Source organism: Octodon degus, unplaced genomic scaffold (genome assembly GCF_000260255.1).
Source record: "Octodon degus isolate 3935 unplaced genomic scaffold, OctDeg1.0 scaffold00053, whole genome shotgun sequence".
NCBI classification, from domain to species: domain Eukaryota; kingdom Metazoa; phylum Chordata; class Mammalia; order Rodentia; family Octodontidae; genus Octodon; species Octodon degus.
The window spans coordinates 6,382,718-6,404,030 of NW_004524629.1; the positions used below are offsets into that span (position 1 = coordinate 6,382,718).

Sequence of the window (21,313 nt, forward strand, 5' to 3'; positions counted from 1 at the left end):
TTTTCTGTCTTTTTTAGCTCTTTGTGGAGTTCTGCAAGTTCATGAAATATCTCATCTGGCTAGACAGATGAGAGCTTTTATGACAGAGTGCATTGTTAGGTTTTCTTTTTTTTAATTAACTATGTTTAGTTTTCATCATTCCTTGGTATGTTCTCTAGCCTCATAGTATTCCCTTTCTTTCTCTCGTTTTTATCTTGTTTAGATATTCTGTGTTGGCATTGTTGTTACTGTTACCTGAGTAGGAAGGAGATGGGAGGGGCTGAGCATGACTGCAGTCTAGGATAGCAGGAATTCTGCAGTGCAGCCTTGAGGTTTGTTGTGACATAGAGTTGGATTAGCAAGTTACCTAACTGTTTACTTCTTCTTGCCAGCAGAAGTCAGTAGTTGTAAGACCATTCATAGTGAATTCTTTCTCTTCTGTCCTGTTTCGGCCACATTTTTTTATGCCATGAAAATAGGAAGTGCCTACATGTACTTTACTCACCTACATTTCCCTATTTTTCATCAGTGCCAAAGTGGACTCAAGGAACTCCCTCCACAGACTGTGTTGCTCTTTATACTTTCAAAAGATTCTTGGTTTTCCTTCTTAGCATGCATATGCTGATTTGCATGAGCTTTATCTAACTTGTACTGCCTCAGATTAATTCTTAATATTTCCCTACATCCTTTAGTTTTCATTTAATTTAGGTGGCTTTCTTCAGTATTTTGTTTCTAAATGTGTCTCCTAGTTTTTGACAACAAAGTTCATATTTTCATGGTTTATGTTTTCTTCATTTGTTGGTAATTTTTATGAAGAGGAAAAAGTGGTATATCTATCTACCATCTTAAGACAAAATCGCTACTTTTAGTCTTTTAAATGGTTACACAGTAGTATCCCTTTCTGTGGATGTAGCATAATCTAACCAAATCCTTTAGGTAGATACTGGCATTAATTACTTTCTGGGAAACACAAACAGAGCTGCACTAAAACATCTTTGTGCAAATGTTTGTATGTGTGTGTTTCTATTTCTGTGTTTCTCTACACATGATTGATAGAACAAGTTTTGAGGAAAAATTTCCTGAGACTGGACCTACTTACGTAAAGTTTAAACTCAGATAGCTCTTCAAAAGGCACGGCATGCCTGCTGTGCTCTGCCTAAGCAGGCACTTTAGTCCGCTGAGCTATTGGGCTGGCCCAAAGCCTTAATGTTGATAAGCAATGTTTCTTAAGGTTGTTGTTTATGGAACTATTTATGGGAAGTCTCAGAAGTTAGTGATTTTTATTCTGAATGATGTAATATGACACATAACAAAGTGCCGAATGTTTTAGCAGCCATTTTAGTTATATATGTTTCTGTTTGTTTGCTAGGAAATTAAAGGAGTGTCAGGCATTAGATTTTGAGACTCATACTATCAAGTTAATATTGTCCCTTAGTTATTACAGACTGATCAGATCTGCAATCTCACAAATGAGTGAATGGCAGAGGCTAAATAAAAGAGACACATGAAGGATCCAGGAGGATCAAAATCCTCTCACAAGAGTTCGAGATTTTCTGGGGCTAAGAACAAGATCTTCTCTGGGTAGCCCCTATGTAGTTATCAGAACAAGGGAGGGAAATACTCAAGAAGCATGGCAGCTCAAGCACTTCTCTAAGTAAGGCTTTGTGTTAATTTAGGAGAGTTATGTTAGCTCCACCAGAAGACCTGAGCCTACAGGCTTTATCTATTTGAGGTTGGAGCCAAGTGTCCTTAGCTGTGACCTTATCCTTAGAGGCTTCACCTTCCATTACAGGTCTCAGTAAGGACCAGTGACTAACAAATGTTCACCTACTATGAGTCCACTGTCCATCTGCAGACAAGGAGCCTAGGCCTGGGACAGATTCACAAGTAAACATGAGAAACCAACTGGTTAGTTTAAGTCCTGCTCAGAGCTGCTGAGTAGTGGCCGCCATCAGTATACTGTGACAATAACTACACATTTTTAATGTCTTACAATTATATAGTACTTTATGGTTTTTGGAGGACATTAAAATAGGTATCTAGGGGTCATCTAGTTATTTAGTAGGGTTAATGACAGAAACCAGAACCAGGATTTCTTTCTGCATATTAACTTCTTATTTATTTATTTATTTATTTTAGTTTATTCGTGTATTTGTACAGTATATGTTTACATTGCTTGTGAGGGGTTGATACATGTACATATTTTAATTCCTTTTTTAATCCCTTTTCCCTTCTTGCCCCCCGTATATTAATTTCTTGGAAATGTTTTACTGTTAGTGAATTTATAAGGACCCGATCTACATACATAGCAGAAAGACCTACATAATTGAGATATTACTCATGTTAGTAACAATTGTTCCTTTTGAAAAATAACTGAACATATTTGGAAATTTATTTTTTATTGTGGAAATTAATTTTATGATTACTTCAACAAAGAATAGGAAAAAAAATATTTTCCTGTGTTAGGTTAGACTAGACTTTGGCATTAGAGAATTCCAAACATGTAATTTCATACAATAATAAGTACTTATTCCAAATGGTTAGGAAGCTGTTTACTCTGCCATTCTGGTTAGGGCCCAGGCAAAAAAGAATAGCTTGCAGTTTTTCTGTGTAGTGCTTTAAAGTTTTCTTGAGGGTGAAAAGTTAAGACTATGTATTCTAACATTTAATTGTGTCACTCTTCTCAATTTAGGAATTACACTGTCAGAATATTTCCGTGACATGGGTTACCATGTCAGTATGATGGCTGACTCTACCTCTAGGTGGGCTGAGGCCCTTAGGGAAATTTCTGGTCGCTTAGCTGAAATGCCTGCAGGTAAGTCTATTATTTATTATACAAGCAAGATTGATAGGATTTAAGGGCTGATTTAGACCTCTATTGTAAATTTCCTTTCATCTTTCAGACAGTGGATATCCTGCATACCTTGGTGCCCGTCTGGCCTCTTTCTATGAGCGAGCAGGCAGAGTGAAATGTCTTGGAAATCCTGAAAGAGAAGGCAGTGTCAGCATTGTAGGAGCGTAAGCATCCAAACTGTTTACTTTTCAAAGGAAAAAAGTAACTTACTTTATTTTTTTTTCCAAGTAGCAATAATTCCACCTCAGATAAATCTCACTGCACAAAGCTAAAAGTCATTTATTTTAAGAGGAATATTTTAACTTGATCTAGGAGCAGCGGTTCTTATTGTAGCTATGCTCCATTGCTACCACAGAGCGTCAAGGAGCTCTGCATGCTCATGTTCCATAGATGGGACTTCACCTATGTATTATGTTCAAGTCAAAGTATTTTAGGAACAAAGTAGAAAACTATAGACCTGCTCAGGTGAAGCTGTTATCATGGTAGAAACAATTACCACATAAAGCCTTATTTTGCCCTTGAGACTTTCCTTCCATCAAATAAACTGATTATAATAAAAGTGGTCTCATTTCTTACAGTAGAAAATATTCAGTAATCATGTTTAAGCCAGGCACAGTGGTACGAGATTCTAATTCCAATTACCTTGGAGGCTGAGACAGGAACATTTTGAATTCCCAAGGCTAGTCTGGCAAAATAGTGGGACTCTGCCTTTAAAAAATAAAAGTGAAAAAAATTGTTATGCTTATGTACAGCTTAGTAATGGCTTTTGCTTAAGAATTATATGTAATATTTTTCCTTCCAAGGGTCATTTCTACAGTTACTTGTATCAAAAACTTAACACTGGGAGTGTATTTCAGTGATAAAACATGTGGGTGGTTGCCAGGCATGAGACAGTGGGTTCAGTTACAGCACCAAAAATGAATAAATGAGTGGGTATTAACTTTAAAAAATCGGCTTTCATATACTTTTTTCATAAGCATTTCTAAAAATTCTGTATATGTTTTTAATCTAGAGTTTCTCCACCTGGTGGTGATTTTTCTGATCCAGTTACATCTGCTACTCTTGGTATTGTTCAGGTATGTATTTCCCTAATGTAGTCAACTTCCAAGCCCTCCTCAGCTATTCTAACATTATGTAAGTCATCATGAAATATTTAATCACCAAAGAGTAGACAGTGGTAAACTGTGTTTTAGGAATATCCTGAAAACCAAAATCCTTTAATACTGTCTGATTTTTGTTGGCTTTTGACCAGTTTACCATAAACTAAAAATGTAGGTAGAAGATACATCCCATAAATACAACTAGAGTTATCCTATCCTTTAAACAAATCGGCCAATACTGTACAATGGCAAAAATCTAAAAGTTCATTCCTCCTCATACTATGACCCAGGGCAGGTGACCTGTGAGGAAATGTCCCTCTCCTGTTCATCATGCTGGAGGCCCACATTTTTCTGTCTCAGGGCCCCTCCATCACTGTATCTAGCTGACATAAGAGCCAACAGTGGAAAGGACGCATGCACTTTTGGACTCCTGGGCTCAGCAGTGACTCCATCATTCCACACATTCTGTTAACTATACCCAGATGGAAACAAGACCAAAAATGTAGTTTCTCTTTAGCCGCTTGTTTCCGTAAGAAACATGAATTTTAGAGGATAGCTAGCAGTTTGGTCTGAAAAGAGGCTTCAGTAAAAAGGTGTGGGGCCAGAAAGATAGCTCAGCAGACTAAAGTGCCTGCTTAGGCAAGCACAGGGAGCATGGTTGGCTCGCCGGTCCCACATGCTACAGCAGCCCTGCCCCCACGGCAGGCTGAACTGGCCAGAGCCCGGCATGGTGGTGCACACCTATAATCCCAGCACTGGTGTTGCCGAAAGTAGGAGGATCACTTTGAGTTGAGCCACATAGTAAGACCCTGCAACAACCAAATACATAAAAAATAAATAAAAGGGTGTGTTAGACAGTTAAAAAAGGTATAGTTAAAAAATTAAAGTTGATACACTTACCTGTTTGTAGTAGTATGACGTGAATTGGCAGAGGCTGAATTTGCAACTTTAAAATTCTTTAACATTTTCTAAAAATTAGAGTTTTTAATTGTAGGAGAAAATGGCACGATGTTAGAAATACATAAAAACGTCTGTGAATGTTTGGCCTAAGAAAAATGAATATCAGATCTTACTGGATTGGCCCTTAATAATATAATCAGATCATTAAAAGGTTTTTAGGGCTGGTGAGATGGCTCAGTGGTCTAAAGCACCTACTTAGAACAAGCTTAGCAAAGCACAGGGACCGCAGTTCAATCCCCCAGCACTACATGCCAGCCAGCCCCGCCCCCTGGTGGGCTGAGCTGACCACATAAATAAATAAATAAATAAATAAATAAATAAATAAAATTTTAAAAAAGTTTAAAAAAAAATAAAAGGTTTTTAATCATAGTGAAGTGTCTCTTGAAGCCAGGTCTGTTGGCACATGTCTGCATTCCCAGCATTCAGAAGGATTGTGAGTTTGAGGGCAGCCTGGATTATATAGTGAGACCTTCTCTGAAGATAAATATATATCAATTTTCTTTTTTGTTATCATAGTTGGCACACTTTTAAGGAAATTCACATAAAATTTGAGTTTGTTTCATAGGTGGTACCCTGAAAATGAGAGAAAGAGTATGTGTATGTATGTATATATACAATTGCCAGGCAGGCACTTATGTCACTGAGATATATTCCCAGCCCTGAGAGAATATATTTTTAATTGACATTTTCTGTAAATTTTATTCTTTCAGTCATACTTGGTATAAAAATATGTATAGTTTGACCAATAAAGTATAAAATTGATTTAGAACAAATATATTTTGAAAGAAATTCAATACAAATCTCTTTTTCTTTTGGGGTGTTATTTTTGAATCAGGTGTTTTGGGGCTTAGATAAGAAACTGGCTCAACGTAAGCATTTCCCCTCAGTCAACTGGCTCATCAGCTACAGCAAATATATGCGGGCCTTAGATGAGTACTACGACAAACACTTCACAGAGTTTGTTCCTCTGAGGACCAAAGCTAAGGAAATTCTTCAGGAAGAAGAAGACTTGGCAGAAATTGTACAGCTTGTGGGAAAGGTAAGTTGTTAAAGCTCATGTAGGACAGATCTGTGGGCTACAGTAGAGTGTATAAAGACAGCTAAAACTTTTACAATACAGATTCTTGCCTAACAAAATGAATAATTACTAGCCTTAAAATGTTAACATGTAATCAGTATCAACTATTTTAAACCAATCAAAAATTTGTATTCTTTAGAGCATTTAGCATGGTCCTGGATGTATTATAGATGACGAGGAAAGCCTTGATTTTCTTTTAGTTCTTAAAATAGACCTATCTATCACCAACCAAGTGAGAGGTGGTAGAAATAAAATCTGTTACTGAAGGAGCACTATGGCTAGGAATCTGAAGGCTTAAATTGTAGTTTCTCCAGTAATTAGCTATGTGACTTTCAACTAGTGACTTCCTTGATGTTTTAAATGAAGATGGTATAATTAAATTTATACAAATTACCTGGGGATGTATCAGTGGTAGAAGAGTCTGCCTAGGATACACATGGTTTGAGTCCCCAGTACTACAAGTAAAATGAAATAAAATTTTAGTCAAATTAAATCTTAGAATTGAATAACTTTAGAGAAAGTACATAGAACAGTTCTCTATCTGATTTATTCTTTTAAATTATATTTTATCGACCAGGGAGATGGCGCCGTGGAATAAGCGCTTCCCTGACAAGTGCAATGGCCTCAGTTCAATCTCCGGTTCCGCCAAAAACAAAAAATTATGTTTTATAAATTCACCCCTAAGTTTTTCCTGTGGGAGAGGCAATTATTAGACAGTTAATATGCACATGGTGTATTAAATATTCATTATAGAATACTGTGGCCCTCCAAGAATAACAAGAAACTGAAAACCTGCAAAACCAGATAAAAGGCAATACAGGAACCAGGTATGGTGGTACACGCCTGTAATCCCAGAGCTGGGGAGGCTGAAACAGAAGGATCACTATGAGTCCAATTGCATAGTGAGACCCTGTGCCAAATAAATAGATGATTTTTAAAAATTTTTAAAGGCAATACAGGAAAAGAAAATTATAAGTTCATTTTGTGTATAAATATAGGTATAAAATATTATATGTTTGTTTATTACACCCAGTAAGTTATTTTGGAAATAGAATAAGATTTCTTATATCAGTGTTATTCAACACATAAACCATTATTATGATTCAAAAGTGTAGCCTGGGGTCCCAGCCCTAGCTCAGTTCTTTAAGTGGCTGCCTCCACAATGCTGGCAGCCTCAGTTTGCTGTAGTTCGATCCCCACAACACTCCAGCCATGCAAAAGTGCCCTGAAGGCATTCAAGGAGCAAAAAAAAAAAAAAATATTTCCTTAGGGGGCCTGGCCCTAGCTCAGGCCTTTAAGTGGCTGCTTCCACAAAGCTGTCAGCCTCAGGTTGCTGGAGTTCGAACCTCACAACTCGCCCGCTGGCCAAAAGTGCCCTGCAGGCGTTCGAGGAACAAAAAAAAAGTGTAGCCTGCTTAAACAGAGCAGTCAGGCTCAGGATGCTGTGGTTTGATCCCCAGATCCTCAAACCAAACTAGACCTGCCCTGAAGGCATCCTGGGCCCACCCAAAAAAAAAAAAAAAAAAAGTTGTAATATAATGGAAAAAGGATATTTCAATCAATATAGAAAAATATTTTTATTTTGCTACTTTGTTATGATTTTTTGAAACCTTTTAACAAGAAATAAAAGCAGCTTCTTTAGTTCATTAAAGTAATGTACTAAGCTGGACAGGATGGTGTGTGCCTGTAGTCCCAGCTACAGGAAGGAAGGATCCCTTGAATCCAAGCATGTCAGACCAATCTGGGAGTCCAAGCAAAACTCTCTTTTAAGACGTTACAAACAAGCCAAGTGTGGTAGTGCATACCTATAATCCCAGCTACTTGAGAGGATGAGGCAAGTAGATTACAAATTCAAGGCCAGCCTGGGCAACATAGGAATACCCTGTCTCAAAGGGAGGTAGAGTGGGGGGCAGGATGCATCTCAGTGAAGAGCAGCTCTGAATTCACTTTCTGTTATCACAAAAAAAAAAATCAGTAAAATAATAAAAGGTACCAGAACCAAAGAAAATGGAGAATGCATTTAAAGGTCAGGAGGAAAACAAGAGTGCCTGCTATCATTATGTGTAATTGAAAAGAGTTCCTGAACAAAGATGTAAGAAAAGCAATAAAAAAGGTTGTAGGGCCAGCCAGATAGCTCAGTGGATTAAAGTGCCTGCTTCGCAGATGCAGGGGCCGTGGGGTTTGATCCCCCAGCATGCCATACCAGCCACAGCCCCGGGGCACACTGAGAAGGCAGCTGAGACTGGGTGTGGTGGTGCACACCTGTAATCACAGCATCTGGGAGGCTGAATACAGGAGAATCATTATGAGTCCAATCTTTGTAATGAGATCCTGTAGACCATGTACTAAATACATAAAAAAGGATTGTAAAATACCATTATTCATCAATAATATGTTCATATAAATAGAAAAATAACAACTAATAAGGAAACAAATAATAATAAAGAATTAGGTAAGGGATCCTGATTCAATAAAAATACAAATCAAGACAATTCTCTGGCAATACTCAGAGAATAGGAGTCACAGCCTTAAAGGTAAAAAGGAGCTTTTTCATTATTGGATATTAATACAAAACCATAGTAATAAAACTGTTATTAGCAAAAAACCAAATACTGGAACAAGACAGAAGTAAATGTGCCTGTATATATGGACCCTAGATATTGCGAAGTAAATAAGTTAAGTCAGAGAAGAATGGATTGCTGTTTATTTTGGTTTGAGATGGGGTTTCACTATCCCCTGAACTTACTGTGTAGTCCAGGCTGGCCTCAAACTCTGGGCAGTCCTCCTGCCATAGCCTCCTGAGTGCTGGGATTACAGGTGTACACCACCACACCTGGCTACAAATAATTATTATTTTAAAATAAGGATTTTTGTTTATCAGATGCTTGCCATAGATGAAGTTAGAAAACCAATGACAGATTGGAAGAGAAAGTAGGTGCCTATAACTGGTGGATATTATTGCAAATATGCAAAGGTTTACTTTAAGTTAATAAGAAACCAGATTGCTAAGAGAAATGTTATAGAAGAAACAACCCTAAAAATTACAGTCCTGTTAAAAATGTCTAGACAATAGTGCCTATCATGTTACACTGGTGAGAATGCAAAAACTGGAAAACATGTTATAGCTAAGTGTTCTGGAGATAGAGGGACAGATGTTTCACCTTTGCATGTCTCAGGTGGTGCTACCCTTGTGGAAAACAGTCTCATAGGATTTGTTTTAATACCTTGAGACCTAGCAGTTTGCTTTTGGCTATTTATCTTCCAAGAAGTTCTGAAATGAGCCATTAGGTGTACCGTTATGGTAGCAGAAATAGAGGAATTTGATTGCCCTCAGAGGAAGAATATGGAAGGTAAAGTTGAAAAGTGGACACCTCAGAAAATGAATTTTGCGTGAGCAGGAAGCACACAGTACAGTGGTACACAGTAGTGAGGATGGATCTTACAGCAGCAGATACCAGGTTGTTTTGCATAATGAAAAACAAACTACACAAAAATAAAATACACATTTCATATAAATTTAAACAAAACACCACCTTTTAATACTTATCTGTGGTTAAAGAAGAGAATGAAGATAAAAGGGGCTTTTTTTAATAAGAAAGAAAAAAAATTTAAAAAGAGAAAGAAATGGACTGGCCTTTACCTAAGGATCATAGTACAAATAAATACTACTAAGGTACAGTAAACCCACTGGTTCTGCCACTTTCTCATGATTCTCAAGAAATCTTGTTACTGAGCCTGTCTGTGAATATTGACCAAGTGGTTGCAAAACGTGGGTTGGAAGCAGTGATGTTTAAAGAATGAAGCTCTGTAAGTTAGCTATACCAATAAAACAGCACTCAGAAATAAATTAAGTGCCTGCTTGCTATCCTTCATACTTCTAAACATCATGTAATTACTACAAAGACAACAATATGCAATGTGTTAATTATTATAACTGTCCTACTAACCTGTTTTGAAACTGTCTCATTGCTATTTGTTTCTCAATAAAATTAATTTTAAAAAACAAGTAAACTGATAAAAAATAAACATTATGTGTTGTTAAAAAAGAATAATGGTTTATAGGCTATATAGATTGCTTTAACACAAACTTAAAACTGAGAATTCAGCCAGGTGTGATAGCACACACCTCTAATGCCAGCTATTATTAAAGAAGCTAGAGAAGGGCAATGTCTGTAATGCTAAGGCTTGGGAGGCTGAGGCAGGAGGATTGCTACTATGAGTTTGAGGCCAGCCTGGTTCAAAGCCAGCCTGAATTGCATCGTGAGACCTTATCTCAAAAAGACAAAAAGGAGGGTGAGTAGCAAATTAAAAGCCATCCTGGGCAATTTTGCGAGATGTTGTCTAAAAGATTGGGAGTGTAGCTTAATGCTATACTACCCCTAGATTCAATGCCTACCACCACAAAACAAGACACTGAGAATTGAAATTATTAAGGTAGCAAGCCAGAATCTGAAGTATTTCCAAAAAAGAATATTAGTTTGCGCACCTGTGTTACGAGCAGCACTGTTTGAAATAGTCAAGAGTGAAAGTAAGCCAGTATGAATAAACTGAAAGGATGTCATGCTAAGTGAAATAAACCAATCACAGAAAGACAGATACCATGATTTCACTTATATGTAGAATCTTAGTGAAATCACAGAAATGTAAACAGTGGAATTACTGTTTGTGCACATAGAGTTTCAGATTTGCAAAATATTTTCAAGATCTTTGTCCAGCTATCTGAATATACTTAACACTACTGAACTATACTCTTGTATTTCACATGAGAAAGTTTTTATTTTTGTCACAAAAAGAACAATCAAAAAGCAATTATAAAGTGAATTTATTAATGATGGATGATTATATATTGACTATATAATTTCTACTTACTAATTGATTGTCAGCATTTGTTCCACATCATGGAATTAAATTTCTAATTTTTTCTTCCAGGCTTCATTAGCAGAAACAGATAAAATCACTCTGGAAGTAGCAAAACTTATCAAAGATGACTTCCTGCAGCAAAATGGATATACTCCTTATGACAGGTAAACTATGGTGATTTCCTTCTTTATTTGAGAATTTTAATTATGGTTTGGCAGAGGAGCAGCCTACCCACTTAAATTTGTTTCGTCATACAGACACATCCTAATTCAATATTTTGGCTTCCTTTATATATTCATAGCAGATACCTAATGTCTCGATTTGCTCATTTGTTAAAGGGTATTTTCATTCATATAGCCTTCCACAATTATGCTAAACTGTGCTGAGTCTGCAGATCCTGGGCATCATTGCCTCCTTTAGAAGCCTACTCTCACTGTTACTTTCCACTGCCCAGTCTCTTTTACCCTTTGACAGAAAAGTCATATTCTTCTGTCCTTCCTCACTTCCCAAGAGTTCTTAGGTGTCTCTTTTTTCTATCAGATTCTTTGTTACATCCCCCAACCAGCTCTTTTTTCTCCTCCCCAGTGCTGACTTTTTCTTCATTATTATCTCTGCTACTGTTGTGGCATGCTTAGCATGTGCATTTCTTTTACACTTTAAGAATCTGAGCCCTTTCATCTTATGCTACTCTTCTCCCTCAAATCATATTTGATTCTGTGTAAAAACAAAGAATAGAAAACTAAAAAAATTGAAGAATTAAGCAAAATGTAGGGCAAGAAGAAAATGTGCCAGTATGTCATCAAGCTTCAGAAATCTGCTACACTAAGAATTTAAGAAGCTCTAGGAATCGACTACCTGTACAAACATAATTCAGTAAAGGAAAACTCCTTTGGAAAGGGTGTTACAGGAGTGTGTATGAAATAATGTGCAGATGTCTTAAACATGCCAGCAGGTTGATGAGAACAAGTGTGATTGAGTGCTGAGATGTGTACATCTGATATGGGTAAATGAAAGTGACATTAGAAGGAAAAGAGCAACTATTAACTTTAATAACTTGGAGTTTCCTGCTTTCCTTTGTCATTAAACCTTAACTACCATCACAAAAAATTTTTTACAATTCAGTTATTTTACCTTTGGGTTACTTATTTAATTAACTGCATTGTACAAAAAACAACCCTTGGAAATTTTTTGTATTGTGGCAGTACTGTTTCATTGTTCTTTCTACGTGATTTTAACAGAGAAAAACACCATCTGTAAAACAAGTAAAAGAAATACATAGTTTCATATCCACTCATCCCAGGCCCTAGACATTGAAATATCTTGGTCCCTAAACCCTCATTAAACAGTTTCTGTTTTCTTTATTATTTGTATATCATCCAGTAAGTATAAGTGTGAATATATTTTTAAATAAAGAAGCTGATGTCCTGGTACTTCATACCTGAAGTTTTATCTGTGTAAATGTGAACCTGCTTTGGAAGTTGTTTCTGTTAATTTTTTTGGCCTTCATTTGTCCCAGGTTCTGCCCATTCTACAAGACAGTGGGGATGCTGTCCAATATGATTGCCTTTTATGATATGGCTCGTAGAGCTGTTGAGACCACTGCCCAGAGTGACAATAAAATCACATGGTCCATTATCCGTGAACACATGGGGGAGATCCTCTATAAACTCTCCTCCATGAAATTCAAGGTATGTTTTATCTCTGTTCTAACTTTTTAAAATAGGAAACATGTCTTTATTTTTATCCGAATTCTAGATCTGGGGTATGAAACTTGCAGTTATCACTTTCACTCACACTCAGGCTATGTAAAACCAGAAAAGGCCTTAAAGTATGTTAAGCAGGTATGCCAGTCATAAAAATTATAGTATGTCATGTCTCAAATGCTAATGTATTTTCTTTTTTTGTCTTAGCTGGCAGGCAATTTAGATCTAAATTCTTTGTTGAACAGCAATTACCTTAAGTACCTATTAACATTTAGCCCTCATATTCTTTTGAAATGACGTCTGTTTTGTTTACTTCTTTCAGATGCCAGCTATTACTTTTTTTCTTTTTTGAGACAGGTTCTGGCTCTGTGGTCTATGATGACCTGAAATTGTTTATATGGCCCTGTCAGGCCTCGAGTTTGATTCTCCTCTCTCACTCCTGAATGCTGGTGTTACCAGTATATGCCTCAATGCCTGATTTTAGTTTTAACTTTTGAGTGACTTCTTGTTCTTTTGAAAACAAAATTGAGAGGTGAAGTTGCCAAGAGAAACTCAAATTACAGGATTGTTTTTAAAATATTTGGTCAATTAGGTTATATTTAATTACTCTATTTCTAAATTATGACATCCAGGAATATTTACTAGTCACCTATTAAGAATAAGACTCAGAGTGGTTAGTATAAAAATTCTAGCTGGGGTGGTAGCCCTTGGAGGTAGAGGAAGGAGGATCTGTGCAAGTTCAAGGCTAGTCTATTGTGAGCTCAGTGCCAGTCTGACATACACATAGTGAGACCCTGTCTCAAAAAACTGAGAACCTTTGGGCCCTGTCATTCCACTTTGAAATATATGAACCTAGGAAATAATAAAATATATGTATTATTTTTTTGTGCTGAGAATCCAGGACCTTGCACGTGGTAGAATAGCACTCCACTGCTGAACTATATCCTTGTACCAGACACTTTTGGTATGGGTATATGTTCATGGTTATTTATTACACTTCTTAAATGTTATCCAAGAATGAACTGAGCGAATAGCATATTATGGCATGAACATGAATTAAAATATGAGAACATTAGTGTCTTTTCCCCAAAGGATAGAGAAATGCTTATGTCATAGAATTTTACAGGTTAGAGAAAAAATCTATATGTAATTTTTTTTAATTTATTTATTTATTGTGTGTGTGTGTGTGTGTGTGTGTGTGTGTGGCCAGCTCAGCCCACCAGGGGGCGGGGCTAGCTGGCATGTGGTGCTGGGGGATTGAACCGCGGTCCTTGTACTCTGCTAAGCTTGTTGTAAGTAGGTGCTTTAGACCACTGAGCCATCTCACCAGCCCCTATCTATATGTAATTTGATGTAAAAGTTTTTAAAATTTTTATTAGTACACACTTGTAGTACATGATTACCTTTATCATGGGGAATGGTACATGCACATTGAATTTTTTCCAGGGCCAGGGATGGTACTGGGAATAGAACTCAGGACCTCACACTTGCCAGGCAGGTGCTGTCCCACTGAACTAAATCCCTGGCCCCCATGAACATTGAATTTTGTCTTTAAAAATTATATTCATAGAAAAAGATGAGAAAAGAGGCCTATTATAATTTCTAGTAGTATAATTAAAGGTGAACTCCTTTTAGTTACATGTTCATTGAATCAAATTAACATCAGAGGTATGTTTTGGTTTTTATTATTAAATATTCTTCTATGGCATTATTTGGTGCTACAGAGTAATATTTCCTTATTATGTATTTAGGAAATTCTCATTTATTGGTGTTAATGATCATGTAGTTGTTCATGTCATCAGTTTTGTGTTTTTTCCTAGTGTAAATTCCTCTATGTCAGTGATGGAGAGCCTTTTATAGACCAAGTGCCAAACTGCCACACATTTATTTATTGCAAAGAAACAGTATTGCTATTAAATCCAAATACTGAGGTTTTAGTTTAGAAAAAACAACTCACTGTTAACTTATTCTTAAAAGAAAAACAAAATAACACACATGCTGTGGGTTCACCACTGCTGTTGTAAGTGACTGATAGGATCAAAAAGCTGGAACATTTTAGTGTCTTCCTTTGTTTTTTGCCTTTTTTACGGGACTGGGAATCAAACCCAGAGTCTCACGTATGCTAGTCAAATATACTACCATTGAGCTTGACATGTTAGTCTCTTTAATATATATTGCCTGAGTATGTTGCTTTTCATGTGAATTATAAAGATGGTGGGCTTTAAAATTGTTTTCTGGAAAAAAAATTGAAATAAAATTGTTTTCCATATTTTACTTCTGTTCCAGTGTTACAGTATCAAACGCTTAGTCATAAATTCTTTTGATTAATTTAATTCCTAGCTGTCATATGCATCTAATACATGATGCTGCATAATTTAACTCAATAATGCATATTGTTGAGGTTTGCTCAGTAAATGTGGTTAGTAGGCAAAATACAAAATTGATATTTTGCTTTCTTTCTGTTTGTTGGACTGTTGATCCATTTATATACATTTTAACCTGTAAAGGAAAATAAAAGTTGTGCCTGTGGTTTACCAATATGCCTCACTTAATCTAGTTCTCAAAATCTGTTAAGTCAAAGTAAATTGCATGTATGTCTGTTTTCAGGATCCAGTGAAAGATGGTGAGGCAAAGATCAAAGCTGACTATGCACAACTTCTTGAAGATATGCAGAATGCATTCCGTAGCCTTGAAGATTAGAACTGTGATTTCTTTCCTCCTTCAGCAAGCTCATATGTGTATATTTTCCTCAATTTTCATCTCAGATGCTTTGCTTCTTTATTGTGCAGCTTTGAGACTAGTGCTATGTGTATTATTTGTTTTGCTGTTTATTTGGTAGGTCTTATATAAAACAAACATTCCTTTGTTGTAGTGTTTGATGAGCCTCCCTGATCCTTTTTCCTGAAATGGTGAATGTAGTAAATACGATAAACAATGGTTATACTACTATAAATGTGTAGGGAGGATGACAACCCTCCTTGTCCTAGGTTTTCTCTTTCTTCGTCTCCATTAAATTGTGAACAGGACTACTGCATGTACAACTCTTTGCAATGAATTTAGAATGGAAGGCCTGATTTCTAAACCTTTATCAGGTACTTTGTGTAACAACTCAATATCTGTGTGATAAGGCCTTGTGCAGCTTAGCATTTTGCTAAGTAAGTCTTTCAGAAAAGACTTTTTAAAAAGTGAGTGATTAATGTTCCAATTATGCATTAGTGTTCCAATTGTGCATTCCAGTATAAATCAGGAATATTTATTGGAAACTGTTGGGAACTATGCTGTTTTAAAATAGGCATTTTGGGGGCTCAGAATATATGGATGAATCATTACCTCTAAAAAAGTGGAAAAAAGAGCCAGAGAGTTAAACTTAAATTAACATCATTTTTTAAGGTAGGAACAATTCAGTATCAAGGACTACTATATCTCCCTTACTAGAAAATCCTTTTTTAAAATATAATTAAAACAATCATCAAAAAACTTGATCCACATCATATCTCTTTTCCTGAAACATATATAAGCCTGTGATTCTAAGAAGCATGTGGCAAGAGAGGCAGTAAATGCCACAGAGAAGATACATAGTGCTAGTGCTTCAAGGCTGTTTGCCCTGTAACACCCAGGTGGGCTGTAGCAATTCTTGAGGCTAGAATGGCCTGATACTTTTACAAAATGTTAATATTGTCATGTGTAAGCATGTTTGTTTGCTTGCTAAATTTTTGAACAACCCATTTACCAGTTGTAGACAACTTTATTTTCAAGTGGTTTTTCATTCACTGGCTCAGAAAATTTCTCAGACTATTCATGGCTGTATAGCAGCAGCATAATAGTTTACGTTGATTGCTAACAGCATCGGTGTCATGTGATAAAAAGATAGTTTCACCTTGTCTTTTCAGTATAAGCTTAAAAATAATTTCAGCGTATGTTTAAAAATAATAAGGCACACCTGTAGAGTAGTTGTAAGATTGTTTCTTATTAAGCGTATTGATGGACATTGCTGGCGTATTGATGGACATTGCTGGCGCTGGCGCTCTCTTTGTGGAAAGGAAAGAGTATGTGAACATGTCTAACAATCTCAGATACACAAAGGTAATACCATAAATAAAAGTTTATTTTATGCCTCAGTATGTTATTTTAATTTTTATGTAATAAGTTTCTTTTGGTCATATAAAGAAAGATGCAGACAGTAGAAAATGCAACTATAGTTTTATCAAAATTCCTATACCTTGCGTGTTTGTTTATAGTGGACTGCTATTCAGGAAAAACATTCTTGCATATAACTTTTGTTAACCTAAGAATATTGATTGGGAAGAATTATACAGTGATTAATTAAGATGTGGACCTAATGGTGCTGCTTAATGAGACTTCCTTCCTACCTAAAGGCCCTAAAACTAGTGAAAGTGAAAAGGATTTTAAAAACGTTCTTTTTCTACTTTAAACCTACCAGCAAATGAAGATTGTGGTCATAATGAATGATAAGAAGAAACTAATTGACCAAGTTTGTTTTTTTGTTGTCCTGAATTTGAGATGTACATTTTTTTTCCTTTTAAGAATGTTGATGTATGAATGCGAAGATGCTAGAAAAACTGTGCTCAGATATTCATTGTAAGTGTTCCTTCACCTATATGTTGTGAATTTCAGATTGGTAATTGATAGTATTTCTGTAGAAAGAATATGTTTAAATTACACTCAATCTTTTAAAAAAGATTACTTGGTTATCTATTTATTGTGCTGTTCCTGGTCATAAGTGCAGCCAGTTAAACAAGTTTCATGTATTTTTCCAGTGTTAAATCTCACACACTGCTCTGGAAATTTCCTTCCATCCTGAAGATCAAATAGAAGAGGCCATATATATCGGCTCCTCATCTTTGAGATTTCACTTTCTTTCTGTTAAAAGTTGTGTAAAATTATTAAAAATCTATGAAAGAATAAAAAGTGGATTTAAATTAACTTTTTTTGCTCTTTGTTGGGGGAATAAGATCTAGAACATGTGCTGTCTTATATTTTGATTTATTGTTTCAGCATGACTTTTTACATTTTTTATTTTTTCCTTCATCAGTTGTTATTTAGTCATGAAATTGAATTGAGCCCTTGCTGTAGTCTGCAAAACATCCTTTAGTCACATCCTTTAATTACAGTATGCAGAATCTTACTGCATTGTGAATATTACTTTAAATTAAAAGTATTTTTAAAAAAATACACTTCTAAAATAAAGATCAGTGGTACTCATTTATTTTTTGGCAAATGAGCTAAACTCTTACAATACATTTTGCAAGCCAGGTGGTTGTAAATTCAGTGTAACAGTGTATCAGCAGCTGTTGTAGCAGTGGAATGTGTTACTTCAGTTATATTTTATTTCCTTTGCTGTTACATTTTTAATAATTTTCAAAGGAATGAAGTAATGTGGGGTGGCAACTCTGTGAAATGTCAAATTTATGTAGAGAAACACTTAAAAATGAGAAGGCTTATTAAAGTTGGAGTAATTTTTAATCCATAAGATAATATCCCAACATCTTTATAGCATATTAGTTTATTTAAAGAGAATTTTTAAAAAGATGGAGAATTTCAAAACAAGATGTTAGGAAATGAGCAGGGGTCCTTATATTGCCTATTGTTATCTTCAGAGATCACCAGACGTAGACATGCAAGATTGATCCAACAGTGAAGCATTAACTGTTCCTCTCAGGAAACTAATAGAAGCCAATAGTACAGCTAACTTGTGTATATGTATATTTTTTCCCCTTCCTTTTTCTTTTGCCTTTCCTCCATCTCAGTTGTTCTTTTCTCTTTAGCAGTTTCTTTCCCTTTCACGATATCTACTGTACCTTTCATATCTTATTCACTCTTTCAGTTTCTTATACTAGGGAGACAGCACAATGTTTACACATGTGGGTCTGATTTATTTCACTTAGGAGTATGGTCTCCAGTTGCATCCATTTATCTATAAAACCCTTGAGTTTTTCTTTATAGCTGAGTAATACTCCATTGTATAAAAATATATCTTTTTTATCCATTCCTCAGTTGACAGGCATTTGGGTTGTTTGTAGATTTAACTATAGCATATTAGTTTTAATGTATTACTATAAAAGTGTGAAGAAGAGAACAAACTTTCTCAAATGAGAGTGTGATAAAATGCTATTCTTAGAGCAGAGTGAAGCTAATTGGGGTTACAGAATAATCCAGTAATGAACTGTGGTTTCATTCACAGTGCTACTGTTGTTGTATACAAATATGTATTCATATGTAAACTTAGCAGTGGATGACTGCCAAAAGAAAGATGTTTTATTTATATTTATTTATGTATTTATCTTGGTACCAGGAATCAAACTCAGGACCTCACACTTTCCAGTTAGGCACTATACTACTGAGCTATATCATTGGTCCAGGATAATGTTTTAAATAGTTACACATTTTAATTAGGTGTTTTCTAACCTAATACGTAAATGCTAAATGTAAGCAGCATTTAATATTGTATTAATAATGCAATGCAGACTCCTAGACCTTGCCCTAAAGCAACTTGATTTGGAATATTTTGTCAAAGGAAAACAGGGAAATCAATTTAACAAACATCCCAAATATTCTTATCATAGGACATTGTAGAAAAGAATTATCTTTACTCAATGCTTAGCTGTAAAAGATAAGAGGCTTAAACTTAAATTACATCTCCTTCCAAACACTTAACTGGTTTTATTGCAATATTAGTAGTATGAGATTTTGCTGAACCGTTTATCCTTCGGCCATTCCCTGGTTAAACAGCACTATATATTGTATCACGTGTGTTGGTTCGCTTAGCCTCAAATAGGACAGTTTTTCTGAATCTTGTAATTGAAGCAGTAATTATTCTATGGATGGGTGTCTAATAGGATCCTACTACAGCCGTTTGACACACATACTTAATGGACCAACAGTTTTTGTTTGCCTCCATATACGGATTTTATTTTAAAGGAATAAAAATTCTGCAATGTATTTCAAACTTACTTTGAATATAATTATAAAAATAATATCCATTTTTTAAGAGCATTTGTTCTGGGTTTTTCTTTAATCCATCAGTATTATTTTTTAGCTTGGTTTAAAACCACCTGAACAGCTCTTGTATTTTTGCAATTCCCAAATTGCTGGTACATTTAGCATTACTTGATGACTTAAAATTGCACTAAGAGTTTGGGATACCTTGTATTAAAAGCCAAAAATTGCCTTCAGTCACATGAAATCATATTCATGGCCTTTATTTTTAAAGTGCATGTTATATTTTAAAGTTGTTATGAAGCCCTTTTGGCACTTGCCCTTATAAAGTGATTTAGAATAGTAATAATACCTGAGCATGGTATTGATGGTTGGGGTCTTTGGAAGCAAATGCTGAGATGGAGACTTGGTGTAAGTTACTAATTAGGACTTAACAATTTAGAAAGGAAGGAGCAGAGAGCAGAGTTGGACAGAGAAGTCCAAGTACAAAGCAGAATTACCTTAGTCTTAGGTTCTCCTGGGGCAGTCTCTGTAGTACATATTACCAGAGTTAAAACTCCCCAGCCTGAAAGGCACAGGCCTGTCTATTGCCTCTGGCTCCCAGAAACGGGCTACGTGAGAGGATGTGCCCTGAGACTAGGTGGCTGTCAGTCTGCACATTTGGAAGGAGTTGTATTTCTTCAAAGGTGAATCTCCATGGCCCTGCTCTGTGTCCATGAGAGATTATGGATGAACAGTGTAAATTTGGGTATATTTAAAGAAAATCGGTTAGTACTTTGTGACTTCAATATTTGCTCAAGAAGGAGGTCAAGCTACTTGATTTTTTTTAATTTTTAATTTTATTTATTTTTTTTAGGACAGGGTATACAGGGTCTCACTATGTAGATAGGATTTGTAGTGACCCATCTGTGTTCATCAACCTCCAAAGAGCTGGGATTACAGGCAGGTGCCACCACGCCCAGTCTCAATCACTGTCTCAGCATGCCCTGGGGGCGGGGCTGGCACAGCATGCCAGGAATCGAACCCCAGCCACTGATTGTGCCTAAGTAGGTGTTTTAATCTACTGAGCTATTTGGCCGGCCCAACTTGATATTTTAAAAAGTGACTTTTTATGGTAACAAGAATCTAACTTGGAGGGGGGGTGGCTGGGGATATAGCTCAGTGGTGTAAGCGCCTGCCTGGCAAGCACAATGTCCTGAGTCCAATCCCTGGTCCCGCAAAAAAAAATCTGGAACCTTGTGCTTGCCAGGCAAGTGCTGTGCTACTGCGCTATAGCCCCGGCCCAAGTGATTCGTTTTTAAAGAAAAATGTTAACTATAAAATCACAGGAAGTAAGAAAATACAAGAATCATGAAGGTAGTCTTCAAATGATAAATATTTTAACCTTGTTTGTTTAAAAACCATGCTTAAGCAAAGACTTCATGAATAAAACCGTGATTGCGCAGGAACTAGCACAAAGAATCAACAACTGGGATCTCATTCAAAAGCTTTTACACAGCAAGAGAAAGCACCAACAGAGTGAAGAGAAAACCCACAATGTGGGAAAACATGTTTTCCAGCTATTCCTCAGACAAATGATTATTATCAAGAACATATAATGAACTAAAAAAAAAAAAAAAAATCAGACCCCATCCAAATTTAAAGGCCCAGTCCAAAAATAGACATCTGAGCTGAATCCACACTTTTTAGATGAAATACAAATAATATATGAAAAAAAATTCAACGTTACTGGTCCTTTGGGATATGCAAATTAAAACAACACTGAGACCATCTCACTTTGGAAAGAATGATTATTATCAAGAAATCAGGGCCAGGGAGATAG

The 21,313-nt window shown here is 35.9% G+C and overlaps 1 protein-coding gene across 3 annotated transcripts in view; it reads left to right on the plus strand.

The window, feature by feature from the left end:
- The window catches only part of Atp6v1a (ATPase H+ transporting V1 subunit A), a 58,074-nt gene extending 42,363 nt beyond the window's left edge, over positions 1 to 15,711 (plus strand). For all 3 annotated transcript variants that reach the window (XM_004633306.2, XM_023717572.1, XM_023717571.1), the window contains exons 9-15: positions 2,672 to 2,794; positions 2,883 to 2,997; positions 3,846 to 3,909; positions 5,729 to 5,932; positions 10,901 to 10,995; positions 12,348 to 12,519; positions 15,142 to 15,711. In XM_004633306.2, coding sequence (XP_004633363.1) covers positions 2,672 to 2,794; positions 2,883 to 2,997; positions 3,846 to 3,909; positions 5,729 to 5,932; positions 10,901 to 10,995; positions 12,348 to 12,519; positions 15,142 to 15,234 — 866 coding nt within the window. In that variant the 3' untranslated portion in view covers positions 15,235 to 15,711. The remainder of the gene's footprint in view (positions 1 to 2,671; positions 2,795 to 2,882; positions 2,998 to 3,845; positions 3,910 to 5,728; positions 5,933 to 10,900; positions 10,996 to 12,347; positions 12,520 to 15,141) is intronic.
- Positions 15,712 to 21,313: the final 5,602 nt, after the last annotated feature.